The following is a 26,222-nucleotide window of genomic DNA, read 5'->3' on the forward strand; positions in this document are numbered from 1 at the left end:
AGCATTAAGGCCCTGGAAGGTGCTATCAGCATTAAGGCCCTGGAAGGTGCTATCAGCATTAAGGCCCTGGAAGGTGCTATCAGCATTAAGGCCCTCCCTTTCGTTCACCATGAGTCCATGGATTTTCAAAACTGTAGAAATAATTGCAACACTGCATTTTTCTCACCCATGTAGTCAGGCTTTATGCTTTCCTAATATTGTTCTTCTAAAATATCCCAAAGTGCGTGGCTCTAGAGATCAGAAACCTATTTCTTACAGTTCTGAAAGCTACAAGTTCAAATCAGGGTGGTGGCCATGAGGACTCCTGAGAGCAATGAGAGAAACTGCTCTATTACTCTCCCAGCTTCAAAGGGCTAGCAGGGACCGTTGACACTCCTCGGTTTGCAGCTGCAGCTGCTACTTCCATGACACCACGGTCCTCCTTTGGCTTAACCCTGTCTCTGTCAGTTCTGCTCTTCTATGAAGCACCAGTGAGTTGGGATTAGAGCTCCATGACTCTGGTATGACTTTGTGTGAACAGCTAATAATATCTTCAAAGACTATTTCTAAACAAGCTCACATTCTGAAGTACCAGGAGTTAGAGCCTCATATTGTTTTTCTTTGAAAACAGAATTCATTTCATAATCATGTGCTCAAAATGACTCTATAGGACAAGGTGGAATTGCCTCATAACAGCTTCCAAAGCTATCAATCGTTACAGAAGCAGACTACCTCACCTTTCTCGTGCAGAGCCGATGGAAGATTGGAACAGCTAACCTTTGGGGTGGCAGAGGAGCACTTTCGCCCCTGCACCATACATAGGTTGATTGATTGAGAGTTGGACTGACTTGATAAAAGTTCCCAATTTTACTTCTGTATACACAGTTTCCCTGACTGCTTGGGATGACATATATTCCTTTGGCAGTTTGTACTATCAATCAATTTTTTTACTCTTTTTGTAAAATGTTTTGCAGCATTGAATCTCTAGGAGTTCCCAGTCATTTATTTTGTTTTCTGTTCTTTGTGTGTTTTCAGTTTTGTTTGATTTAGATATAGTCAATTATTGAATATGGCTCTTCTAGCCATGGTCTCATCTGCCACGATCTATTTTGTTGTACACTGCAGTCTTTGTGCTTGTGAGTATGATCCCATTTTGGAGAGCGGTCTTTGTTACAGGATTAGAATGGATGCATCTTATGCTCTACTTTACTGGTGGGGGTGACTTGTCACTCTTCTTTTTTCCCTGGGGGTGTGGGCAGCTATCAGATAAAAAGTACATCACCATTGCCTTCCTTTCTGCTGACCTGTTTCCTAACTGAGCTTTGGTAGAAGCAAGAAGACCTGCTTTGATTTTTGGATATTTTTGGCTTCTGACTCTGGATCTTGCATTTGGCTTCTCTTTGCCTGACCTTTAATCTGGGGCTTATGTTGGACATTTCTTTAATGTCTTTTGCGTGTCCGTGAGGCACAGTCAATCCCAGCATGTAGGGAATATGCTCGAGGGCGGAGTGGAGGGGCACATGAGTGGACACCATCCTGGAAAAGTATTTGGGAAATCTTTAATCTCCAATTCCTGGGGACTCGTCTGATATTAATTCTACTAAAAGAAATTTTACCATATTGCTAGTGTATTGATGAATGTTTGGGCGCTCCTATATTTGCCTGTATTTTTCTTTGATGATCTTTATAGCTTGGCAGTTTTACATGTATGTCTGATCCATATTGATTTCATTTTTGTATATAGTATTCATATGGGTCCTGTTTTCAGGTTTCAGCCAGTAGACATCTAGTTTTTTCAGCACCATTTGTTGACAATGCAATTTCTTCCCAAAGTTAATGGTTTTGACCCTTTTCAAACATCTGTTGTCCATACATAGATGAATTTATTTATATTTCTCAATTATGTTCTGTTGATCTATATGTCTACCACTGTACTGACTAGGCTTTTTGAATACAGTGATTGTGTAGTAGGTTTTGAATTAGGAACAATAAGAAGACTAAAGAGGAAATATGAAGTGATTTGGAACTTGGATGACACCGCAAGAGCAGTGGGTGAAACCACTGGCTACCATGGGGAGAACGATGCACATTTCTACTCTGGTAAAGTTCCAGTCTGGGAAACCCAGCGGGGCAATTCTACCCTGATTTATTGTTGTCAGATTCAACTTGATGGATGTGAGTTTGGTTTGTTTTCTGCTTACAAACTACCAGGTAACAAAATAAAAAATAATTGGAAATAAAAAGCTCCTTAAATAAAATAAGAAGAAAAATACAATATTCTGAAACTTTTGCAACACAGCCAAAACAATACTTCAGAGGCCAATTCATGGCAATAAACACACACTTTAGACAGAAGAAACAAAATCAACATCTAAATCCAGCATCTCCAACATTTAGAAAAATAGCAATACATAAGCCTATTGAGTCGATTCTGCCTCATAGTGATCTCGTAGGACAGAGTAAAATGGTCCCTGGGGGTTTCTGAGACTGTTAGCTCGTTACGTCATTCTTCTCTCTTGGAGAGGCTGGTGGTTTCAAACCACTCACCTGGTGGTTAGGGACCCAGCTTGTAACAGCTATTTTACTGGGGCTTCTCTAAGAGAGTATGGTCACCAGAAAAGAAAAGGAGAGAGAGAGAGAGAGAGAGAGAGAGAGAGAGAGAGAGAGAGAATAAACATTGAGGCATAGATAAACGAAACAGAAAGAAGAGAATCAACAAGACCAGAGGTTGGTTACTTTAAATGATTAAAAACATGTACAAACCACTAGAAAATTTAACAAAGAAAATGGAGGCGAGGATGCAAATAACATGAATAAGAAATGAAATCAATGATGTCACATCAGAACTAACAAATAAAATGGATAATAACAGGTTGTATGAATAAAATAGATAAATAAAACTAATAATGTAGGTAATATGAAGAACTGTATTTGCATGTATTTAAAAGCCTAAAAGAAATGAACAGATTTCTAGAAACATACTACCTACATTTTCTACCACATCCAGGGGTCCTCAAACTTTTTAAACAGGGGAACAGTTCACTGTCCCTCAGACCCGTTGGAGGGCCGAACTATAGTTTTTAAAAACAACTCTAAACAAATTCCTATGCACACTGCACATATCTTATTTTGAAGTAAAAAAACAAATGGGGCAAAAACACCCGGCGGGCTGGATAACTGTCCTCGGTGGGCCACAAGTGGCCCGCGGGCAGTAGTTTGAGGACCCCTGAATAGACTATTGTAGAAAATCTCAAAAGAACCAAAACAAGAGGTTGTTCATATTATTAAAAAACTCTAAACAAATAAACCAAAAATATTGGTCTAAATTGCTTTACTGGTAAATTGTACCAAAGATTCACAGTAGAGTTGACATCAGTTCTACTCAAACTATTCTATAATGTAAGAAAGAATACTTCCAAATTCATTTCACGAATAAAACATGAATCTGATACTAAACCAGGCAAAGACAAAAAAGAAAATTATAGACCAATTCCTCACAATCTAAGCAAAATTTATCAAAATTTGACTCTATCAACATATCAATAAATGCAACATGAGCAGGTGAGAGTCATACTCAATATGCAAGAGCTGTCCTCAAAAACAATCAATAATATCACCACATAAGTAAAGCAAAGGAAATGAACCCCATAACCTCTTATTAATGGATACTGAAAAGGCATTTGTCAAAATTCAACATCTATTCCTGACAAATGCTCAGCAAAATAGGAAGAGAAGTCAAATTCTTCAACAATTAAGGATATAGAAGATAAACAACATTAGTCTCGATGGAGCGAGAACCAAAATATTTCTCTAGTGAATGAGACCTCAATGATGATGGCCTGTCTCACCATTTCTAGTTTCTATTTTACTAGAAATCGTGGCCAGAGCAATAAGGTAAGGAAAAGAAATGAAAAGCATCCAAATCAGCAACGATGATATCCAGCTTTCTCCATTTGTGGCTTTTATGAGCCCGTGCACAGAAAATCTCAGACTTGGCAAGAACATGGCAGGAGTTAATTGAAAGGTTAATCAAAGTAGAAATTACTCAGAGTTCTTTCCACTAGCAAACTCTGAAAGGAAATCAGGAAAGCAATGTCATTTAGAGTAGCCCACACAACAGATGAAATGGTTAAGGAATAAATGTCTAGCCCTGTTGGTGTAGTGGTTAGGCATCAGGCTATGAATCATCTGGTCAACAGTTCAAAACCACAGCAGCTCCTCTGGACAAAGACTGGGTTTTTACTCCTGCAAACAGTAACAATCCCGGACACCCATAGGGGGTTGCTCTGAGTTAGCATTGATTGATGGCTGTGAAAAACATAACCAGGACAACAAAGTAACATGCAAAGGAAACTATAAAACTAACAGAAAGAAGCCAGCAGAGAGCTGCATACGTGTTAGAATATGCTGCAGAAGAACATCCTATGCCCATGGATAGGAAGGGAGACTTAATCCTGTGAAAGTGTCTTTACTATGTAGATCAATGGACAAATATACTGGACTTCTAACCTAGATTCAAACGTCAGTCATCAATGAGATGGAAAAACTAATCACCATCTTTATCTGGTAAGGAAGGAGCCCCTAAATAAACAAACGCCATGGAAGAAGAAAAACGAAAGAGGATATTTCTTTTCTTTCTCATTTCCTGTTTTGCTAATCATGGACAAATATCTCTGTACTCTCAAGATACTACCTCAGATGTAAGATGCCAACCTCCAAACCCACTGCCGTCAGGTCGCTTCTGACTTCGGCGACCCTGTAAATTGGAATCGCTGAGGTTGTGAATCCACAAGGGAACAGGCAGCTTTAACTTGTCTCCTCCAGTGTGGCTAGTAGGTTTGAACCACTGACCTTTCGGTTAGCAGTCCAACATTTACCAAATAGTGCCACCAGAGAACCAGTAGATATCAAATAATTTAGGTCATATGTTATCATTAGAAACTTCAGAAAAAACCAACGTATGGAGCTGTTTCATGGTAGTAACAAGCAGCATTTGAAAATCAAATAAACCTTAAATGATGTGAAAGATCTTTGACACATATCAGTACACAAATGATAAAAAATTGATAGTTTTTCCTTAATGCTAAACTATTGGAAAAGACATTAAATATTTTGTTCAAGTGTAGTACTTTTATTATTTGTTACCTTTTAACTAAATATCCAAAATACATATTTTTCAGTATCTCCTCTGAACATACGTAGACTTTTAGTGACTTACTTAATGATAACACTCTCCAATGATAATTTCTTCCTAATGCATAAGTGAAACAATGTGTAGCTTTCAGTTTTTCATAATCTGGCATCTCTCTGTCTTTCCTGTATGTTTTGGCAGTGATCCATCTGCCTGCTTCTCCAGCCACGGCGCTGCTTCCTCCCCTCTCTCCGCCTCCTCGTTGCCATGTACACAGTTGATTCTTTACATCTCTGCTTTTTGGTCTAGCCCTCTTTTCATCCAAAAATTTGAACTTTTTTCTCTATATAAGCTCTGATCACAAATTACCATGAACTCTCTTCAAATGTTCTAGCGTTGCTCTGTAATTAGGTTGTCAGAGCATCGAGAGCAAAATTAGATTTATTTTTCCTTGTAGCTCCTACTGCTGCAAGCACTGTGTAGTAGAGTAGGTGTTAAATACACGCTTGATTAATTAATCATGTTTTAGTATTTATATTGTAAAATTGGTTTCATGTACCTGGAAACTGATTTTAAATGACTAGCTTGACCTAGGGCTTCCAGACTTTGTAAATAAAAATATAAGATTCTAATTTAAATTCAAAGTAGATAAAAAATAAACAGGTTTATTTAGTATAAGGTAAACAATGAACTATTTGGAACATATTTTTAACAAAAAAATGTGTGTCTTTATATCTGAAATTCCAACTTAATTCACCATCCCATATTTTCTCTGGTAACTCTAGATTGGCTGGGCTTAAAACAATAACTATCACACACACACACACACACAACTACTTAAATATGTGTGATAAAACGAGATGATGTGTCTCCTAATGCTCATCACCTATAAATCACCTTATCATTTGTACATCTTAAGAACCACTTCAACAGAGGGGTCCTCACCTTAGCTGCAGTCAGATCCCCATGTTGGTGGGAGAGAAAGAAGCCAAATCAGTCCCTGCCATATAGCATTGTTCTACAGTCACCCCAAATCAACAGACAGCCATGCAAGGGTGCCTAGTGATCCTTCATGAAAACACAAAATCAGAGGCATTGGGGAATGTGCTTGTCTCAGAGAAGGTAATGTCACCTCTGTTGGTGAGTAAACTATTGTGAAAATGCTTGACATTACTTATATAGTAATGTCCTACAAAAGGAAAAACATGTTCCTAATTGGACACTTTTGACCTAGTTTCTATCTAGTCCATGGTTGCACAGGCTGTGTGCTATAGACAAGCAAGATTTTAAACACTGTCCTTTCAAGGCGCACAACGTCCTTCATAAGCAGCATTAGAAGTATTCAATTTGGAAACCCCACAAAATGAACAAACAGAACTATATTTTAAACACACATGTAGCCGTTTAAAGGACCTGAAATACTTCCTTGGGGTTAAGGCTGAAATAGCCTAGCATGAGAAATAGCAGATGTTTAATAAATGGCAATTCAAGACTACTATATAGTTGCTATTTACATATAATTTTTTTTGTGATATCTTAGTCCATAAGGCAAATTTCTAACTTTATGAATGAGTGTTATACAATTTTTGCCCTATCTCCAATCCTCATGCTGTAAATAGTCTCCAGTTACTTAAGTTTTTAATTTGTACAAGTTAACCGTGATTGTATGTAGTTTAGTCTAAACAATTGTACTATACATGGATACTTTTCTCATCTGTATTTTAAATTCTATATCATAGGCTAAGTTAATGATACTATCATTAGAATCACCATATGTCACATGGGGGTGATTTATAATGTTCCCCTATAAAATGATAAGGATGTCTCTCAAGGCAACCAGGGCCTGTATAAACTATATATATATATATGTGAATGAATTTTCCACTTGCACTTAATTGTAGCCCTAATCTGAGAATAATTAGGTTTTATGAAATGGCCCTACTGGGTACATACCCTCATGAGGAGATCCCTGGAAATATGGGTGCTACAGAAAATGTAGTGAAGAAATCACATTAGACAGATCTCACTTATTGATTTATTTTTAGAAAAAAGCAGCCAGGTCCTAGTGAAAAAAGGCAAAGAAGGGAAAGAACTGAAAATCAGCTCCCAGTTGATTTTATTCCAAACAATGACTCTGTCCTCCCTCTCCACATTGTGTCCACAGGTCCAGATCCTCACCAATCTCAAGATACGGACCAGACTGTAGTTGTTAAAAAAATTTTAAATGTTGTGTTTCTTATTTAAGTTATATTAACGCTGAACTTATTCACTTTGAAATTTCTGTGTAGTGTTTTGTATAAGAAGGCAAATTAGGGTAAAAACTTGGTGGTCGAGAATGAATTAAATTGGTTTTCATTTATTTCTTATGGGAAAAATTGATTTGGAATGCGACTGCATCACATCTCAATGCTCCTTCTAGAACACATTGGCACTGAGGTCCGGGTTCTTCTGTGGTCTCTTCTTGTGGAAGGGCCAGCTCTTTCCATCACCTGCCATGGGGACCGGTGAAGCTAGCCTGGGCTTTCTGAGAAATACGGTCATTTGGACTTGCGCTTCCTTCTCTGTGCCAATTGTCATCATAAATATAAAGTTGTTTTACTGGAAAAGTCAATAATGAAAAAGAATAGTTTTTCTAGGTAGGTAATTTCAAAACACACAGCAGTTTTTAAAACTGTGCTAATTTTTTGTGAAATTAGAGCTAAATCCTGCGTTTATGAATAAATAAATGTGAAATTGTTTTGCTAATGAAATCCCACCGCACAAGCATAACATGTGACTGCTAAGCAGCAACAAGTCGACTAAGTGCCCATTATGTAACAGATGCTGTGCATGCCTGAGTATAAGAACAATGATTATAACATTATTTCTGCCCTCAAGTGGTTCATAATCTGGAAGGGGAAAAAAACAGTTCATTTAAACCCAGTCTTTACTTGGTGTACACTCTTTATTCTACCCTATGTGGACCCAGTCTTTATGGTGGTTAAAATTAACTATGTTATGTTTTCAAAGAAAACATTGAATAGCTCCTGTCTTTGAAGTGCGATGTAAGCATCATGATTATACTACACAGTGAAAGCAATTATTTATCATTTGTTTTGGTCAGAATATTGAATTCTCATATTTTAGCAATGAAATTAGTTTTTATTATAGCATATTTGTCTTCTGATGACTGGATATTCAATTTTCATTTTTTAAAGGTACTTACAAGCCCCTGCCCCCTGAACACTCCTGCTCCCCAGCCAGCTTGCCGCAGGGAAACGCCGTGCCGCTCCCTTCCCTGGAGTCACTTACGTAGGTGACCACTAAGGTGCAGGGTTTTACATCCTGAACACCGTTATGCTTTAGTCTACGTTAGCTAACCTCTGAGCAGTCAATATTCTCTTTAATGGATGGGAAGGTAAGAAGAGATGTTTTCTTTTTGTAGCATACTGTTATAATAGCTGTACGTAGATGTGTGTTTGAAGTTTAATAATAACTAAAAAAATGTTACCTTTGTTGTTTATCTTTATGTTGTGAATTCAGTGATACCTATAATACATATTTAAAATACAGGTTTTTCATGAATTAAACATGTGTGTGTGTAAGCATACTTTATAGACTTAAAACATGTACAGGTTCAAAAAAGTGGTAGATAAATTTGATTATATTACAATTCAAATTTTGACAAACTTTTTATGTGCCCTCATATAATTCAAATTCTTTAATGATGTCATCTTAATATACAATATGCAAAATTTCAATTCTGGAATATATTATAATTTTTCTTATATAAACATAAATTATTGATTGCAATCAATAAACTCATATTCAATTAAAATAGCAAGGCATAATTTACAAAATGATGCTTTCCTGGAATGTAAATTTTTAATAACATATCATATGAAGTGTTTGCTTCAAGAGCATATATTTTAAAAATTGGAATGATACAAATAAGATTTGCATGGCCCCTGTGCCACAAAGCTGTCAACATACAAAACAACACCATCCAGAAACCAACACACTTAGCTAATTAGTCAAAACAGCACATCAATAGATGAGAAACAAAGAAACCAGTAACATCACACACACACACACACACACACACACACACAACCCAGAGAAAAATGACAGCACATTTGCATGTATCAGTAATGAAACTGGGTGTTCATGTATTAAATGCACCAATCAAGAGAGAGGGAGTAGCAGACTGTATAAGAACACTCGTGCTATCAGTATGCTGCTTGTTAGAAACACACCTTAGAAAGAAAAATGAACAAAATAGATTAAATAACCAAAGGCTGGAAAAAAATACACCAAGCAAATGGCCACTAAAATAAACCAAACATAATAGGAATAGGAATAGCAATATTATTCTCAGTAAAAATAGACATCAGGCAAAATCCATCTTGAGAGACAAAGAAGAATTTACATCGTGATTAAAGAACAATAGAACAAGAAGATATAATCACACTAAACATGTATGCACCCAATGAAAAGCTCACAAAACATATTAATCATGCTCTTACATAGCTGAAGAGAAATATGGACAGCACAATTTTTATTAGGTGACTTCAAAACACTACTCACGAGGAAGGACAAATTATCAGAAAGTAAAATGAAAAACGACGCAGAACTAAACATCACGATTGAACAACTCCACTTCTTAGACACAGAGCACTCCACCCAACATCACAGTACATCTTCTTTTCCAGTGCTCATGAAACATTTTCAGGAATAGATCATATGTTAGGAAACCAAGCAAGCCTAACAGCATTTAAAATATTGAGAATTTGCGATCCACTTTTTAAGACCACAATGCTATAAAGTTAGAAATCAACAGAAAGGCAAGGACAAAAATATCAATTGCATGGAATATGGACAACATAATGCTTAAAAACCACTGGGTAATTCATGAAAGAAGGCATGAAGAAAAATCCCTGAAACAAATGAGAACAAAAACATACATACGAAAACATGTAAGATGAAGCAAAATGAGTACTCAGAGGGCAATTTATCACAGTGAGAACTAAAATCAACACCTTAACCTAGCATCTCCAACAAGTAGAACACAGTAAAATAAATTAATCTTCAACCACCAGGAGAAAAATATCACAAGGACTCTCAAAAACTCACTTTCATCAAGTTGATTCCAGCGCATAACTACCCTCTAGGACATGGTAGAACTGCCCCTGTGGGATTCCAAGACTGTAACTATGTATAGGAGTACTAAGCCTCAGCTTTTCCCCCAAGAGCAGCTGGTGGTTTTGAACTGCTGCCCTTACAGTTAGTAGCCCAACATATATCCCAGTATCCCACCAGGGCTCCATTATAAAGATTAGAGGAGAAAGAAATGAATTGGAAAGCAGAAAAAAAATTCTAGCAATTGTTTCTTTGAAAAGAGTAAACAATTTTTACAAGCCACTTGCATCCCTAACAAAGGACATAAAAGAGAAGAGAAAATGTCAAGAACAAGAGATAAAAATGGTGACATCACAACAGAATCAAATGAATTAAAAAATAACACATTTAAATGAAAGACTGTACTCTAACAAATTTTAAAACCTAGATGAAATGGAAAGATTTCTAGAAGCATATAATCTACCTAAATGAACACAACTGATATAGAAAGAGACCCATATCAAAAGAAGAGACAGACTCGGTCAGAAAAAAACCTTCCATCAAAAAAAGTTCAGGGCAGATGGCTTCACTGAAGAATTCTACCAAACATTCAGAAAAGGACTGAATTCTTTTCTACACTCCTATTCTACACAAACTGTTTCAGAATATATAAAAGGACAGCAAATACCCAAATTTGTGTTATGAATCTACCCTGATATCCGCCCCCCAAAAAGAAAAAAAAAGACAGACATTACCAGGATAGAAAGCTACAGATTACAGATTTCTCAATTAAACTGCATGCAACAATTCTCAATTAAATTCTGGCTAATAGAATCCAACAATCTATCAAAAACAAAACAAAAAGCACATCACCATCAAGCAGAATTCATATCAAGCATATGAGAATGATTAAACATTAGAAAAACAATCAATGTAATCCGCCACATAAACAAAACAAAAGATAACAACCACATAATTATATCAATCAACATAGAAGAGACATCTGGCAACAACCAACATGAATTCCTCATAAAAACACTCAATAAAATAGGCACAGAATGGAAATTTCGCAACACTAGAATGTCCAGCTATGAAAAGCCAATGGCCAGCACCTTGCTCAATGGGATAAAGCTGAAAACAATCCCCGCTCCAACAGGAACAGGCAAGTACCCACTTTAGTACCAGTCTTACTCAACATTGTGCTGGAAATCTTAGTCAGAATCATTATAGAGCAAAAAGAAAGCCAAGAAATCAAATGGACAGATGAGTGGAACTCTTGCTATTCAGAGATGGTATGATTTTGTAGGTGGAAACATGCAAACACTCAACTAAAAGTATATGGGAAACAACCAAACGCTTCAGCAAGCAGCAGGAAGCAAGATCATTATACAAAAATCAAGCAGATTCTTGTATATTTGTGAAGAGAGCTCTGAAAAACCAACCGAGAAAGCAATTCTATTTAAAATAACCACACAAAAGTTCAAAGACGTGGAAGATAAACCTAACCAGAGAAAACTGCAGAAGACGCGGACAAGAAATTAGACTAGTATGAGAAATCGGAAGAGACCGCCAAGAATGGAAGCTGTTCATGCACAGATAAGATAACACTATAAAAACGTCAATTCTACCCAAAGTACATTGAATTCTGATCCAGATTCCAACTTCACTCTTTAAAGGAATGGAAAAACAAATTACCAACTTTATACGGAGAGAAAGGCCTAGAATAATTAAAGAACTCCTTCTTCTGAAGAAGAAAATAGGGTTCTCACTTTCGGACCCCAAAAGCTATAGAGAGAGTAGTATATATAGAGAGAGTAGTATATAGAGAGTAGTAGTATATAGAGAGAGTAGTATAGCAATTTGGTACTGGTACCATTATAGGTACACGGACTACAGGACTAGAATAGAAAACCCAGAAATAAATTCATCCATCTACAGACAACTGATTCTCAACATATCATGTGAAATTGCAAATTAAGCAATATTGAAGGGGAGTGAAAGTATTTGGGGAAGATTTATCACCTTGTATGATTTGTCTATTACCCAGAGATAAGTTTGTAGTTAACACTATCCTTAGGCCAAGTCTTTAAAATCCTGAAATACTCATCTACAGTATATATTTTAGGTTGTGAAAAATTACCTTGGGTAGCTCTTCAATTTGATTGGCGTCTAGATAAAGCTCTTCTAATGTGCGCTCAAAGTTGAAGACCTCCTTTGGCACGTGTTGCAGGCTGCAGTGGGAGTAATCTAACACGGAGATGATTTCCTCTTCTCCTCGGAAACATCGGCATGGCACCAGGCGGCCGATGATTTTCCGTTTGGTGGTCATCTCCAGGCACTGCACTAGAAACACAAAACCAACCACCACTTAACTGACGAGTGTTGAATGCAAAGTTGTAACATGCAAAGCTTCATTTTGATTAGAATATTACAATTCTTTTATGCATTAAAATCTACATAAGCCATGTACCTGCATTCTATTAGCCCTTAAACAGTCCTGAAGAGAATATATATGTTTTATTCTCAATAGCACATAGAGAAATGGTTTCGAGAGGGTAAGAGATTTCTCATCATCACTTAGATATTTTCAATGGACTGGAATACAACCCATACTTAAGGTAAAATCTTCAATTCACCTGCTTACACTCATACTTAAACCATTGATCCACAGTATATTTTTAAATGTTACAAGTTAGAATTTTTACAAATTACAGTGGAGACAAAAACTTCCAGATTTCCTTAAAAGAAAATTGTGTTCTCTCATTTCAGCAAATATAGTAATAATTAATTATAATTATTATGATTTGTTACATGATCTCATCGACCCACAAGTTAATCCATCGACCCACAAGTTATTCCTGCCCGAAGGAGCCCTGGCGGTATAGTGGTTAGGTACTGGGCTGCTAACGCCAAGATCAACATCTCGATATCACCAGTTGTGCTGGGGGCTTAAGACTGGGCTCCCTACTCCAGGAAAGAGTTACTGTCCAGGAACTCATGAGGACAGTTCTACCCTGTCCTGTCGGGTTCTATTAGTGGGCATGAACTTGTTGGCAGTGAGTTTGTTTGTTCATTTTCATTTGGTTTCCTGCCCCAAAAGATTTACAGACATCTGTTGAATAACCACATGGTACAGTAACTGAGCTAGGTATTGGCATAGATTTCATAAATAATTCAGAGGATTCATAAAGTTACACTCTCAAGCAAGCTTTAGAAAATTACCAATCTTATTCTGATAAGCAAATGACACGACCTGCCCCGCTGAAAGTGAGGAGGACTTGAAGCACTTGCTGAAAAAGACCAAGGAGTGTAGCCTCCAGTATGGATTACAATTCAAGGTAAGGAAGACCCAAAACCTGACAACTTGGTCAATAGTTAGCATCTTGATAAATGGAGAAAAGGCTGAAGTTGTCAAGTATTTTGTCTAGCTTAGATGCACAATCCATGCTTATGAAAGCAGCAGTCAAGAGACCAAAGACATATTGCATTTGGTAAATCTGCTGCCCAAGACCTCTTTAGAGTATTGAAGAACAAGGATGTTACTTTGAGGACTGATGTTCTCCATTTCATCATGTGAAATGTCCAGCACGTGAAAGTTGCACATTGAATAAGGAACAAAGTAGAAGAATTGAATTTGAATTTTGGTGCTGGAGAAGACTATCAGAAATACAATGGACTGTTAGAAGGACAACCTGATCTGTTTGGGAAGAAGTAAGGTCAGAGTGCTGCTTAGAAGCAAGGATGGCAAGATTTCATCTTACATGCTTTGGGCATATTGTCAGGAGAGACCACTTCCTGGAGGACATCATGTGTCATAAGAGGAGAGGCAGAGAAAAAGAGGAAGACTCTCAATCAGATGGATTGACACAGTGGTTGCATCCATGGGTTCAGGCATGGTAACAATTGTGAGGATGGCCAGGACATGCAGTACTCTGTTCTGTTGTGCATAGCGTGGCTCTGGGGGGAAGCAGATTCAACGGAACTCAACAATAACAAAAGCAACTCTGATTTGTGTCCCAGTAGAATGTCAATGGGGGGAAAAGATAAGCAAAATGCCATGACTTTGATGGGAGAGAACAATGCTGAATTATGGTCGCGATTCCTGTGAGACCACCAGCATGTCCCCTGCTCCTAGGTTAAAAGGACCAAAGGCCATGAAACCCCAAGCAGAGCCTGCCACGCCACCTGAAAGAGTTTATCAAATATTGTCTTTGTTCATTGCTGGTTTCTGTTCATCTCTGTGTAGTCTTGTGCTAGACACAAAGTAAATATTCAATAATAACTGCAGAATTAACAAATAAATGTGTAAGGAAATTAATTTGTTTGATATTCTCTCCACCAATCATTACCGATTACTGATTACTTGTTTGTGAATGTTCTCATTCACAAAGGTCATTATGTCCATAACTGTCCCCTTAAAAAGAATGAGTATCCTCTTTTCCCTGAGTTTCCAGAGCACTAATCACATTGCTTCTTAACTGCGTGTGCTGTTTTCCCATGGGTTGGATGACTCCTCAGATCTCCTCTTACTCATTTCTGAATTGACAATACTCAAACCTGTCAACTGTTGTATTAGTATTGAATGAGTACTAATTTGAAACTTGTATTTAGTTGTTTGCTACTTTTTTCCATCAACAAATTTATTGTTGAAACAATTAATACCAATTTATATATGTAATATAGAATTCTTGATTTTTAAATTGCTTAGGGTAAATAAAATTTGGAGGCAAATTAATAGAATATGTAATACGTGAGAGCTGTCTGGTGTTTAAGTTAAAACCTTCCTTATTGTTCTTTTTAACTTATGAAATTAATAAAAAGATAGTTTGGGGACAAGTGCCTGAGCCAGCACCTGGAGATGGCTGTACGCACATGGTAACATGAGGTCGGCTGATTAAATAATATTAAAAACATGACCTTTCTTTACTAGTTCCGTCTGTTCCTGAATTCCTCCATCTGTCATTTCTGGAGTGTGAATGATGTTTTATAACTTGTTTTACTTGACCTTACTTAAAATCCATGACTGTGAGTTTAGTGTATTGCAATGTCTCCCTGGTCACAGATTAAACAGGAAGTGGAATGGAAGACTGGGCAGATGGAGGTATCTCAAGAGATTTTAAATTTGAGTTACTAGGAGCTACTCTGACAACTCCTCAGTGAATCCAGAAGGGTGGCTGAAGACATAGAGCCGCCAGTGAGCTCTGTGATCTACACATAAGTGATGAATCAGTTGCTCACATTTCCTATTGTCTTGATATTCACACTCATCTTCATCTGGTTCTACAACTGCGTGAGCCACTTCTTGATCTATCCCTTTCCGTATACATACATGTATAAGCATCGCTGGTCTTGTTTCTCTAGAAGACCAAGCTTACCACACTAGGCAATATGTGAGAACTAAGAGGTAGAACACAAGTGATAAATATGCTATTAGACCAATTCACTTTCCCATGAAATGATGACCCTAAATTTCTAAACCAAGAAACCAAAACCACTGAGGTTTTTGGTTATACCTAAGTAGTCTCAGGAACTAGTTTTCTCCCTAAACCCCTCCCTCCCTTCTTTGTTCATTGTAAATATATCTATCACACAACTTTTGCCAATTGAGTTTTTATAGGTCTAATATTTATTAACTTCAATATAATAGCTGGCTGGAGAATCCTACCTGTATATTTGCTTGAAAAATTGACTTTCAGAAATGGTCTATTTCACCCATAAATGATTGATAATTTGGTAGAATATGGACATAATTCAGAATAACTTTCATAAATTTGAAGACAAATCTATTTATTATTTTCTGTTCTGATGTTACTTGGAAATTCAGTTCCATTCCTATGGAAAAATCTTCTTTCACATCCACCCTCCTCTGACCAGAAAGATTTGATAACTTTTATATTTTATTCTTAGCATTTTGAAATTTTATGGCAATGTGTTTAATTGGGCATTTAATTTTTTCTTATCATCCACTATATTTTTTACTTGATTAGTTATTTCACTTAAAAAAACTTATTCTCCAATTTTGCTAAATTATATATTATTATTTAATTGAAGATTTCCTATTCCTTTTTTTTCTTTTCCCCCTTTCTGGAATTCCTACTAGGGCCTTCTTCCTATATTTATTTATATAGTTTAAATATCTTCATTTTTAACATGTTTTATATTTTTATTCTATTTTCTGGGATATTTTCTCCACTTTATGACCCAAATACATCTACTGGGTTATCTTTAATCGAATAGCCTAATTTTCTTTTTGAGAATGATTTCTTGTTTCCTGGAAGTCTCTGTTTCATAGTATCCTGTTTGCATTTTGTCTTTTCCTTGTTCTTCTCTGCGTTACTTCTATTCTCTGTTTACCTTTCGTTCTGGTCGTTCTCTTTCACGATACCTTTCCACAAATATCTGGTGAGTGTCCTTCCGCATAAAAGAATGACTCTAAATAACTATCTGGAAGCTTTATATGCATGATGGCTTTAACTGTAAGATGACCTGGCTTTAAGCCAAAGAATACTGTGGGGAAAAATTCTGGAGAAGAATAATCTATTCTGTTTACACAGAGTCTGTAAAAGCTCAACCAAACTCCTGTCGCACAGTCCATTCTGAGTCATGGATACCCTCCAAGAGAAAGTAGAACTGCCCCTGTGGTTTCTGAAGCTGTAAATCTTCCAGGGAACCCGAAAGCCTCACCTTTCTCCTGGGGACTCTGGGTGCACATCGCTGACTTCCCACGTAGCAGACCAACATAGTAACCGATTATGGCGCAGCATTCAGAGGTGGGCATGAATCTATTGTCCCACTGTCATTGGATCTCTAGGCTATATACTAGGAGTAGAACTTCTGCATCATGAAAAATTCCTGTTTTTTGCTTTTGAGGAAGTACCATACCATTTTCATAGTGCTTGTACCATTTTACAAACCAAATAGCAGTGGAAAAGGATTCTATCCTAACTACAATTCCATCAGCATGTGTTGTGTTCTGTTTTTTAATTTAAAAAAATGTCAGTACTATTTCTTCAGGGGTAAAATGGTGTCTCACTACAGTTTAGATTTACACCGCTCTGGTGGCTGGTGACTGTGAGGGACTTTTCCTGTGTTTGTTGGCTGCTTGAATGTTCTCAGTAGTGACGTGCCTGCTTGTGTCCTCTGCCCATTATAAAATTATATTTCTTGTATTTTGTTGTTGAATTGTTTGAGTGTACTATGTAGTTTAGGGGTCATACCTTTATTCTCTATGTCATTCTGATGATATTTTCCAGTCTGTAGATTCTCTTTACACTATCTTACTGAAATCTTTTGATAAGCATATATGTTTAATTTTTAGTAAGTTTTCTTAGTGTTACTAATATGTCTTGTGTTATTCATACATTTGTAGTTGTGTTTAGTCACCTATTTTCGAAGAAAATTAGGACCCACATTTTTTTTTAGATTATTGTTTCAAGAGAATCATATTTCAACTTTAACATTTAGGTCTTCTAAAGTTCACTTTTATGTGCAGGTACCTCATAATAAAATATTTCCAATTTGCCCTTATTGCATTCCTGTCATTCATTCCACCTATTTCTAAACCCTCCACACCCAAAACATTGCGGCTATTATGATATTCTTAAAAAGCAATTGTCCTCTGTTCAGTAAAGAAAAAGAAAAAAAGAAGATTTTACTTTGCTTTCATTAATTTTTTCCCCTAAACCTTTTTCTTTTCTTTTTTATCTAGATCTTGACCTGTATCACTGCTCTCCCTGCGAAGAACTTTTAAGCTTCCTGGCAAGGCAGTTTTTCTGGCAGTACCTTCTTCCAATTTGCTTCATTTGAAATTTGAAAAAGTCTTTATTTCTCCATAATTTTGAGAGGATACTTTACTGGAGAGAGCATTCTATGATGGTGTTTGTTTTTCTTTTTCTTTTAAAGCTTAAATATTTTTCTCCACTTTCTTCTTATTGCATGGTTTTAAAAGAGTAGACTGACGTAATTCTTTCCTTTGGTTTTTTTAACTGGTAATTTGTCCCTTTACCATAGCCAGCCCCAATTTTTAAAAGACCTGGAGTCTGTCATTATTATTTTTAAAAATTCAGCATTATTAATTGAAATATTTCTTCGGTACCTTTATCTCTTTTTGTTCTCCCTTTTAGATTCCCATTATGTATACAAAGAGTATCACTTTTATATTTCTTCCACAGTTCTTCCTCATTTCCTAGTCTTTTTTTTTTTGTACTTTTATTTTTGGGAAATTTCTACCTTCAAGCTTACTGAATTTTTCCTTGGGTATATGTTTTAATTTCTAACATTTTGGGTTTTTTTCTTAATATTTCCATATTTTGGAATACATTTCTTATTTATTCTTGCACATTGTCCGCTTTATGAATTAGAACCCTACTGATCATTTTTTAAAAGCTCTAGGCCCGAGAGAATTCTAAGATTTTATATATGTGTGGTCTGATGCTTAACTGTCCCTTCAGACTTTTTTTTTAACCTTTCAACATGCCTTTTAATATTTTGTTGAAAGCTGATCATGATTTATTAGGTAAAGGAATGGAGTTTAATAAGAGTTTAGTTTGAAGATTTATGTTTGGGGCTAGGAATTAGGTTGTGTTTTTTTTGCTGTGGCTATGTTATCAAAGGCTATAATTTCTTCCCGTGTCTTTATTTTTGCTTCCCCTGTTTCAATTCCCTTCGCGATGTCCTGAATGGGCTCGAAGCCTTGCAGCGCTTTGCGTCCGTGGTCGTCTGTTCTGACCCAGGAGCCCTGGTACATCAGTGGTGGTCAGACGCTGCGCTAGGAAAGCAGTCTTTTGATTCGGTTTCAGACTTCAGAAGTCTGTGTCCCTGGACTGTGCCCCTTACAGTGACTTTCAGCCTTTCCCCTCCTCTTTGGTAAGAGGAAATTGAAGAGGATTGGCGTTGGGATTTCTCTTCATATACATCCACGTTCACAATTACTTTCAGTGGCTACTGCCTTTCCCTCGGGTCGGTTAGACTTTGAGAATACCCTAGTACGTTAGGCTCGTGTAAAATGAAGACCCCTGAATCTAGCGATTGTTAAGAAGAACTGGGTGATCTGAGTTCAAAATGTTCACTTCTTCCTTTTTCCACCTGCTGAACAGACAGGGGACTTTTCGCCAAGCCTCACTCAGAGCACCATGGAGGCATCTAGAGGCAAAGCGCGTTAAAATCGCTCTCAAGCTTTTCCTTGCTCAGTTAGCATGAATTAGTCAATTGCCCTTTAAGTTTTCCTTCCGGGATCCAGCACTAACTTCAGGTTCCAGGAACCTGCGAATCGCTGTATTTTCCAGCCTCTTCAGATCTGGGAGCGGCAGACAACCTTCCTTGAGACTTCAGTTATTTGATGACGCTAAGAAGACTGTTCATTTTTAGTTTTCTCAGGTTATTTTTTCCCTTTTTCTTTTTGTGAGGCTGGATGCAACGACTTCCAAGTGTGTTTGCTTTTACAACAATTTTATCGCGTTTGTTTTTAATTCAAGTTTTACTCATCCTTCTGCTAAACATCATAATATCTTCCTCCAGGTAACCTCTCCTTATTCATCAAGACAAGTCTATAATTTTGAGAATATACTCAGATTATATGCTATAATTCTTTTATCACATTTTAATTTCTTACGCCATAACCAATCTTTTTCACTATATTGAACACTATGAGGACAAAGACCCATCCGATTTTATTCAACAATGTATGTTTGTGATAACTTCAATAGTGTCTGATTAAAGGTAGCTGCTTTATTAATATTAACAGCATAGCCAAATAATATTAGGACTAACGACAATAGCTTGTGTTTTCAGTCTTAGTAAAATTCAAAATTCTTAGTAATTTAAACTCTGTTGCCTTGTTCTTTGATGTGAAGTAGATAATATATTATTTCCATATTTTAGATCTAGCATTGGATCTATCCACAGATCAACACATGAGAATTTTATAGAGACATGCATTTTCCAGAATTCTATTGCACACACAAATACATATTTGACATTGATTTACACGTAGGATACTGCACAGGTGAGAAAAAGAATGTAGTAGAGGAAGTGAGAATATAACATTGCTCTCTTACGGCGTGATAAGTTTCTTCATTATTCTTCATCAAAAGAATGGAAATATAGTAGGTAGATTTAAGAAAGCATTTTAATAAATGAGAGAACACAACACAAAAGACGGTACATATGAGTTAAATGTGCAAACATATTTTTGCCTTTTTGATCACAGAGTCATTGTCGGATATGCAGCAGAAGCACCTCTCTTCACAGCCAAGATTTGGCCTTTGGCTCAACAGGAATATGGATTGCTTGTGCTACCTCATCTCCTCAGCACACATTTAAATTGGGACTTGTTGATGCTCCATTTATCAAAGGGATTTAACAAGGAAAGAGGAAGATAAGGATTTATCTCTGGACATTAAGGCCTTTGGAGAAGCCCTGGGGGCAGGATGCTTGGAGCTGACCAGCTGCCCCGCAGGAGAGAGAAGAGGGAAACATGGAAACTTCTTTGTCAGTGGCAGGTTGGCGGCTTCTCTGGGCTACTGTAAGTCAGGATCTACTCCACCACGGTGCGTTTTTACTTTGATTCAGACTTTCAGTCTCCTTCTTGAAATAAAGATAAGAACCTTGCAACGCAGTAGAGATTTTCTTCTCTTTAGAGCCCTTTTATTTTTAATCTAAATTTAGTCGTTAAAGGGAAGTTTTCTTTCATCACTAAAGCGTGTAGTTAACACTCTCACAGGGAGTCAATGTATTTAGACATCTGGGCTCGCTAGCTTGAATTAACTAGGTTAAATGACAGGAAGACTCATCAATGTTTTTCAGTCTTTTTTATTGGTAATTTAAACCAAGAAGATTTCACCTACATGAATATTATGCTGTAACAGTTAATGCAGATTATGAGTGTAAGTTTAAACATCTCTGACTTTCAAAACCTTGGTATTTTCTTATGATTTTAGACCACCATCTTACCTTTTCCAAACATCTGGAAAAATAAACAAAAGTCCAATATTTCCAAGATTTGTTGTCACAAATACCCTAGCTGTCCCCATCAGTTGGTACTGTCTTGCATTTCTCAAATGACAATGTGTCTAATTTACTCAGCGTGAAACCCCTTGTTTCATTCACTAAGTGCGCTACAGGGACAGGGAAACCTGCCAAGCTCTCTCCATGATCTACTTCAAGAAGTATCTCTAAAACCATTACCTAATCTCAAGTATGTCTTTGAAACCTTCTTAACAAGACAGCAGACATGGTGATTCCAAGGACTACAAGTGGAACATCTGAGATTTGCTTGTTAGAATGATCACTTTTCAAAAATACTCTGATTCCATGGCTTTCTTTTCATCGTATCATACCCGAGTGCCTGCGATGACTGTACAAAACTGCTGTCTATCAACACAAGAACACTACTTTGTCGTCACTAGGCTGCTATGAGGGCAAACCCCCGTGTGGCCTAGTACTTAGCAGGAGGTTAATACATATATCTAAATTCTGCTTTAGACAGTTTACTTTTTATAAAATGTTGCAATCTTTGTGTTCTTATTTCCCCCAAGGAATTTCCATCTGTTGAATTCAGAATCTCTTTCTGTGAATGATTCCTAAATATAAACCATCACTTCTGATTTTATTTCTATCAAATGATCTTTAAATAAATGAATCTTTAAATCAAACATCTTTAAATAAAATAAAACTTGTATGAAACAGAACTTGGAAATATTTATGATTAAATTCTGACTCTATATCTGTGACTTTGCTTTACTTTACTTTTCTTCCTCTATTATTTTAATTTATGTTTTATATCTATTAATTCTATACACTGAAGTTATTGTTAGTATTTTACTGCTCCTATCTTTTTTCTTCCAAATTAAAAATATTTTGAGCATTGTCTCTCTCCATTATCATTCAATCTAATTTAGACTTACTATCTCCTAACATATTTGCCACCAAACATACTACTTCCAGACATCTTTCCTATAGACTCATTCAACACATATCTGTTAAATGTCTACCCTGTGCTAAATATTGGGCCCTATGCTTGGGATAAACCAATGACTATAAGGGGTATGGTTCCTGCTGTAATAAATTTATAGTACAGTACCACAAGCAGCTCCACGGGAGAAAGACTGGACTGTCTACTCCCATAAAGAGTTATAGTCTCAGAAACCCACAGGGGGTCGCTATGAGTCAGCATTGACTTCAAGACAGTGAGTTTGTTTGGAAGGGAATGAGGGACCCCTAGTAGCATAGTGGTTACAAGGTGAGTTGTTAACCATCAACTGATTAATTTGAAATTACAAGTGCCTTTGTGGGAGAAAGATGAGGCTTTATACCCCCATTGAAGAGTTAACGGTGTTAGACCTCTACAGGAGTAGTTCGATGCTGTCCCACAGGCTCTCTATGAGCTGGCATTAGCCTGATGGTGATGCGGATGTTCAGTTTTTTTAAGGAATATTTCATATAAATATGCAGATGCCATTGACAATAATATAATATAGCTCTTATAAGAGGAAATAGTGCAGTCTTATCCATTTTATATATTGGCACATCTACTTAATATGATGATTGAGCTCCTTAAATTCATAACCATTTCCCTCTTCTAAAAGTATTATTGATGGTAATTTTCAAAAGCAATATTTCTCAGTCCATACATGCACACCGTAGCTCCCTAGAAGCACCCAGGGCTTAGAAGGGCTCCATATAGGGCTGTGATAAATACATACGCGTAATTTTGTTAAAATAAATGTTTCATGTTTTTAAATTAGTTCACTTTTAAAAAGTGGTTTAAAATTTTAATTTAAAGCCTTTCCTTATGATTAGAAGTTTGTCTTATTAATCACATATTTGTGGAAAAGCTTGTCTTTGACTTAATAGTCAAGTTCTCTTTAACCCACATTTTCAGCATTTGTACCTAGTGCTTCCATGCACATACTCCTCCATCCAGCTCTGTGCCTTACCGATACTCCTTCGAAGCATGACTGGTCATCTTCTGTTTCCCTCACCTCCACAAATCACATCAATCTTTGGTAAAAGTGTTAAGTATTTAAATCGTGGTGAATCATTCTATTTGTGGATTGATGTAAATTGTTTGCAGGCCTTAAGACATACAAAAGGTCATACTGGAACATTTTACCAATCAAAACTTCTTAACGTGCTAAACCATCTTCTGCTACACTCCAGAGTTTATTTGGCCTTGGCCTTCTAGTCACAGCATTAGCTGAAACTCAACCTCTACAGTACCTGACGTGAGATAACTAACTGAGGCTCAGGTACTTTCATTGCAAAGTCTGTCCTCACTGTTCTAACTAGAAGCTGTGTTTCTGTCCTTATTCTTTTTTCCCCCTTCATGTTACCTTTCCTATTCATGTTTTCATATTACCGTCTTCACAAAAATACCCCAGCAATCCAAAGATCACATAATGCTAACCTGGGAAAATGTCTTGGGGAAGAAATTGTACATACCAGTGGTATATATAAAGAAGCTTATTCAAAATCCGTTTTATTTTCTAATAGGTGAAAAACAATCTTCAAGACTTTTATCCTTTCTCCATATGTCTTCTCTTGGGAATTCAATCTACACTCTTATTTAAGTATGCAATTGAGAAAACAGTAGAAAGAAAACTTCAAGATTAGGGTAAAATCAGTAAGTTCAGGAATCAATTCTGATTAGGTTATGAACGGCTTCAGCTGTTTCTTGAAGAATTTCATATGCAGGAAAGTTCTAAATCTTATCCAAGAGCAGAATAGGCAAACAGATTTCTAAGCATTAGGATATTATCAAAGATCTTACTTTTATAATGTGGTAACTTAAAGCTAACTTTTTCTGAAATAATATCTACGTATTTTTTTATAAAGTGACAGAGAATAAGACAGTAGAGTAGTACGGCTGTTGTTCTTGTGCATTGTTGAGTCGACTCTAATTTATGTGACAGAGTAGAACTTTCCATGATGATTTCCTGGAATATAGCAGATCACCCAGGCTCTCTTCTGGTGGAGCTGCTGGTGGCCTTGACTTGACCTTTCTGCTAGCAGCTTAGCACTGAGCCATTGTGTCACCAGGGTTCCCTATTAGATCATTGTTGTTAGCCGCTGTCAAGTCCGCTCCAACTTATCTCAACCTGTGTGCATCAGAACCAACACTGTATGATCCTGTGCCGTCTTCAGAATCATTGCTACATTCGACCCCATTGTTGCATCCACTGTGCCAATTTACTTCCTTGGTCTACCTCTTCTTCTCTGATCTTCTACACTGCCAAGCATGATCTCGTTCCCCAGGAATTGGTTTCCCCTGGTAACATTTCCAACAGTCAGACAGCTAGTTTAATATCTAGAATTCTAGTTTAGAGTGGAATTATAGTTGAATTATCCAGTCCTTGAAATAATTATTCAGTCTTGCACCTTATTATTGCCGGAAACATTTTTCTGCTATAGTAGTAAGTAATGATTTATGCTTTCAATGGTGACTGATTTATCAAGATAAAAATCATTAATTTAGCATGGATTGTTGAAAAACCAGTGTATAGTACATTTATATATTATTTAGCCAGTTACTCTATGTAATTGAAAATTGAATGTGTAGATGGTTAATATTTATTTTAGTAAAATGTTCATTTTATGTTAAATTCTTTCCTCCACACCTTCTTCAAAATATTTTGTTAGGAGCAATATTATCATATATAATATAGCCTTTTATTATGTGACACAATGTCAATATGGTGTCTTTCATAACATATAATAAAAGAGCTATCTTTTTAAGTTGATATTAACAACTTTGAGAAATTAAAATGATATTTTTCTGTGTTTCATAATCTTTTTCAGTCACAAGTATGGGTTAATTCAGATATTGTCTATATTTATTAATACTTCAATTAATTCTAATAATGATTGTATTTGTACCATCAAAATACTTAGAAAAATTCTGCAATTTTGAGGCTTAATCAGGTAAAAGGATCTGTAGTGATAATCTTTTATTCAAATAAGTTGCTGTGGGTATAAATCTAGGCAGTTATAATTGGATGAGTTTCAGAATTTCATAAAATATATATGCCTTCTTATTTTAACCTCAGGCAGAAAGAGGAGTTCAAATGAAAGACAAAATTAATTTGAGAAGTTTTCTACAAGGGCATTAAGGGCATATAAGAATGCAATTACAGATGTAGCAATTATTAAATTAAATGTTTCTGAAAACTTATAGTGCCAGAATCACTGTCTCATTTCAAAATTGAAGGTTTTTATCATTCCAAAGTTCTTTTTAAAAAATAGATTTAATTTGTCGTTGTTTTGGGAGGATGCATGGCAAAATATACACCACCTCAGCCGTTTCCGCAGGTATTTAGGAACACCGGTCACAGGCTTCACGTGATCATCCCAAAGTCCTTTTGCTGCTCATCCCTGAAATCAAATCTGAAGTACAATCATTTAAAATGCTCCGAATATTTAAATGTTTATTCCTTATTAATTTAATAAGGTAATAATATCACTAATTGAAAAAAATTCATTTTATAACTTTACCTACTTACAGCCACAAAAAAAAGTAGAGAATTAAAAGAATAAAACTAGGAGCAAAATTTTGCAAAGAGGATTTTTTTCAAAGTTTAAAAGAAATCAGGTAAGCTCTTTTAAAGAAAAGAACATGCCTGAATAATTTGGCCCTGGTGAGATGTGAGTGTTTTATAAAGATCAGAATGTGCTCTAAAAGATCACAGTGCCACAAAGACAAACATTTCTTAGGGTGAAATCTTAACATGCTTAAAATTCTTCACCGGCTCTCTGCTCAGCTTCAGGGCAACTTCAGATACTGACAGGGGACTAAAAAGCTTCACAAAACATCAGCGGAGAGGTCTAGGGGGCTGGTCCCAGCCCCAAATACTAAATGGATGCCTTCCCCTCCCCTGAGAAGAATTTATCTCAAAGGATGGCACTGAATCTGCAGCTTCGGGAGAAGGATATATCTGACCAGAGCACACAGGAGCAGATGACAGGGGAGGAGGAGAGACTGGAGCACATCCTGGCCCACTAGGCCTTGAGGACTATGACC

General features: G+C 36.5%; 1 protein-coding gene across 7 annotated transcripts in view; it reads right to left on the minus strand.

The window, feature by feature from the left end:
• LRRC7 (leucine rich repeat containing 7) overlaps window positions 1-26,222 on the minus strand; it is a 595,712-nt gene that overhangs the window by 355,083 nt on the left and 214,407 nt on the right. For all 7 annotated transcript variants that reach the window (XM_045292109.1, XM_045292107.1, XM_045292106.1 and 4 more), the window contains exon 4: window positions 12,348-12,550. In XM_045292109.1, coding sequence (XP_045148044.1) covers window positions 12,348-12,550 — 203 coding nt within the window. The remainder of the gene's footprint in view (window positions 1-12,347; window positions 12,551-26,222) is intronic.

This window comes from Echinops telfairi, unplaced genomic scaffold (genome assembly GCF_000313985.2).
Source record: "Echinops telfairi isolate 266 unplaced genomic scaffold, ASM31398v2 ScPeMD7_443;HRSCAF=831, whole genome shotgun sequence".
In the NCBI taxonomy this organism is placed as follows: domain Eukaryota; kingdom Metazoa; phylum Chordata; class Mammalia; order Afrosoricida; family Tenrecidae; genus Echinops; species Echinops telfairi.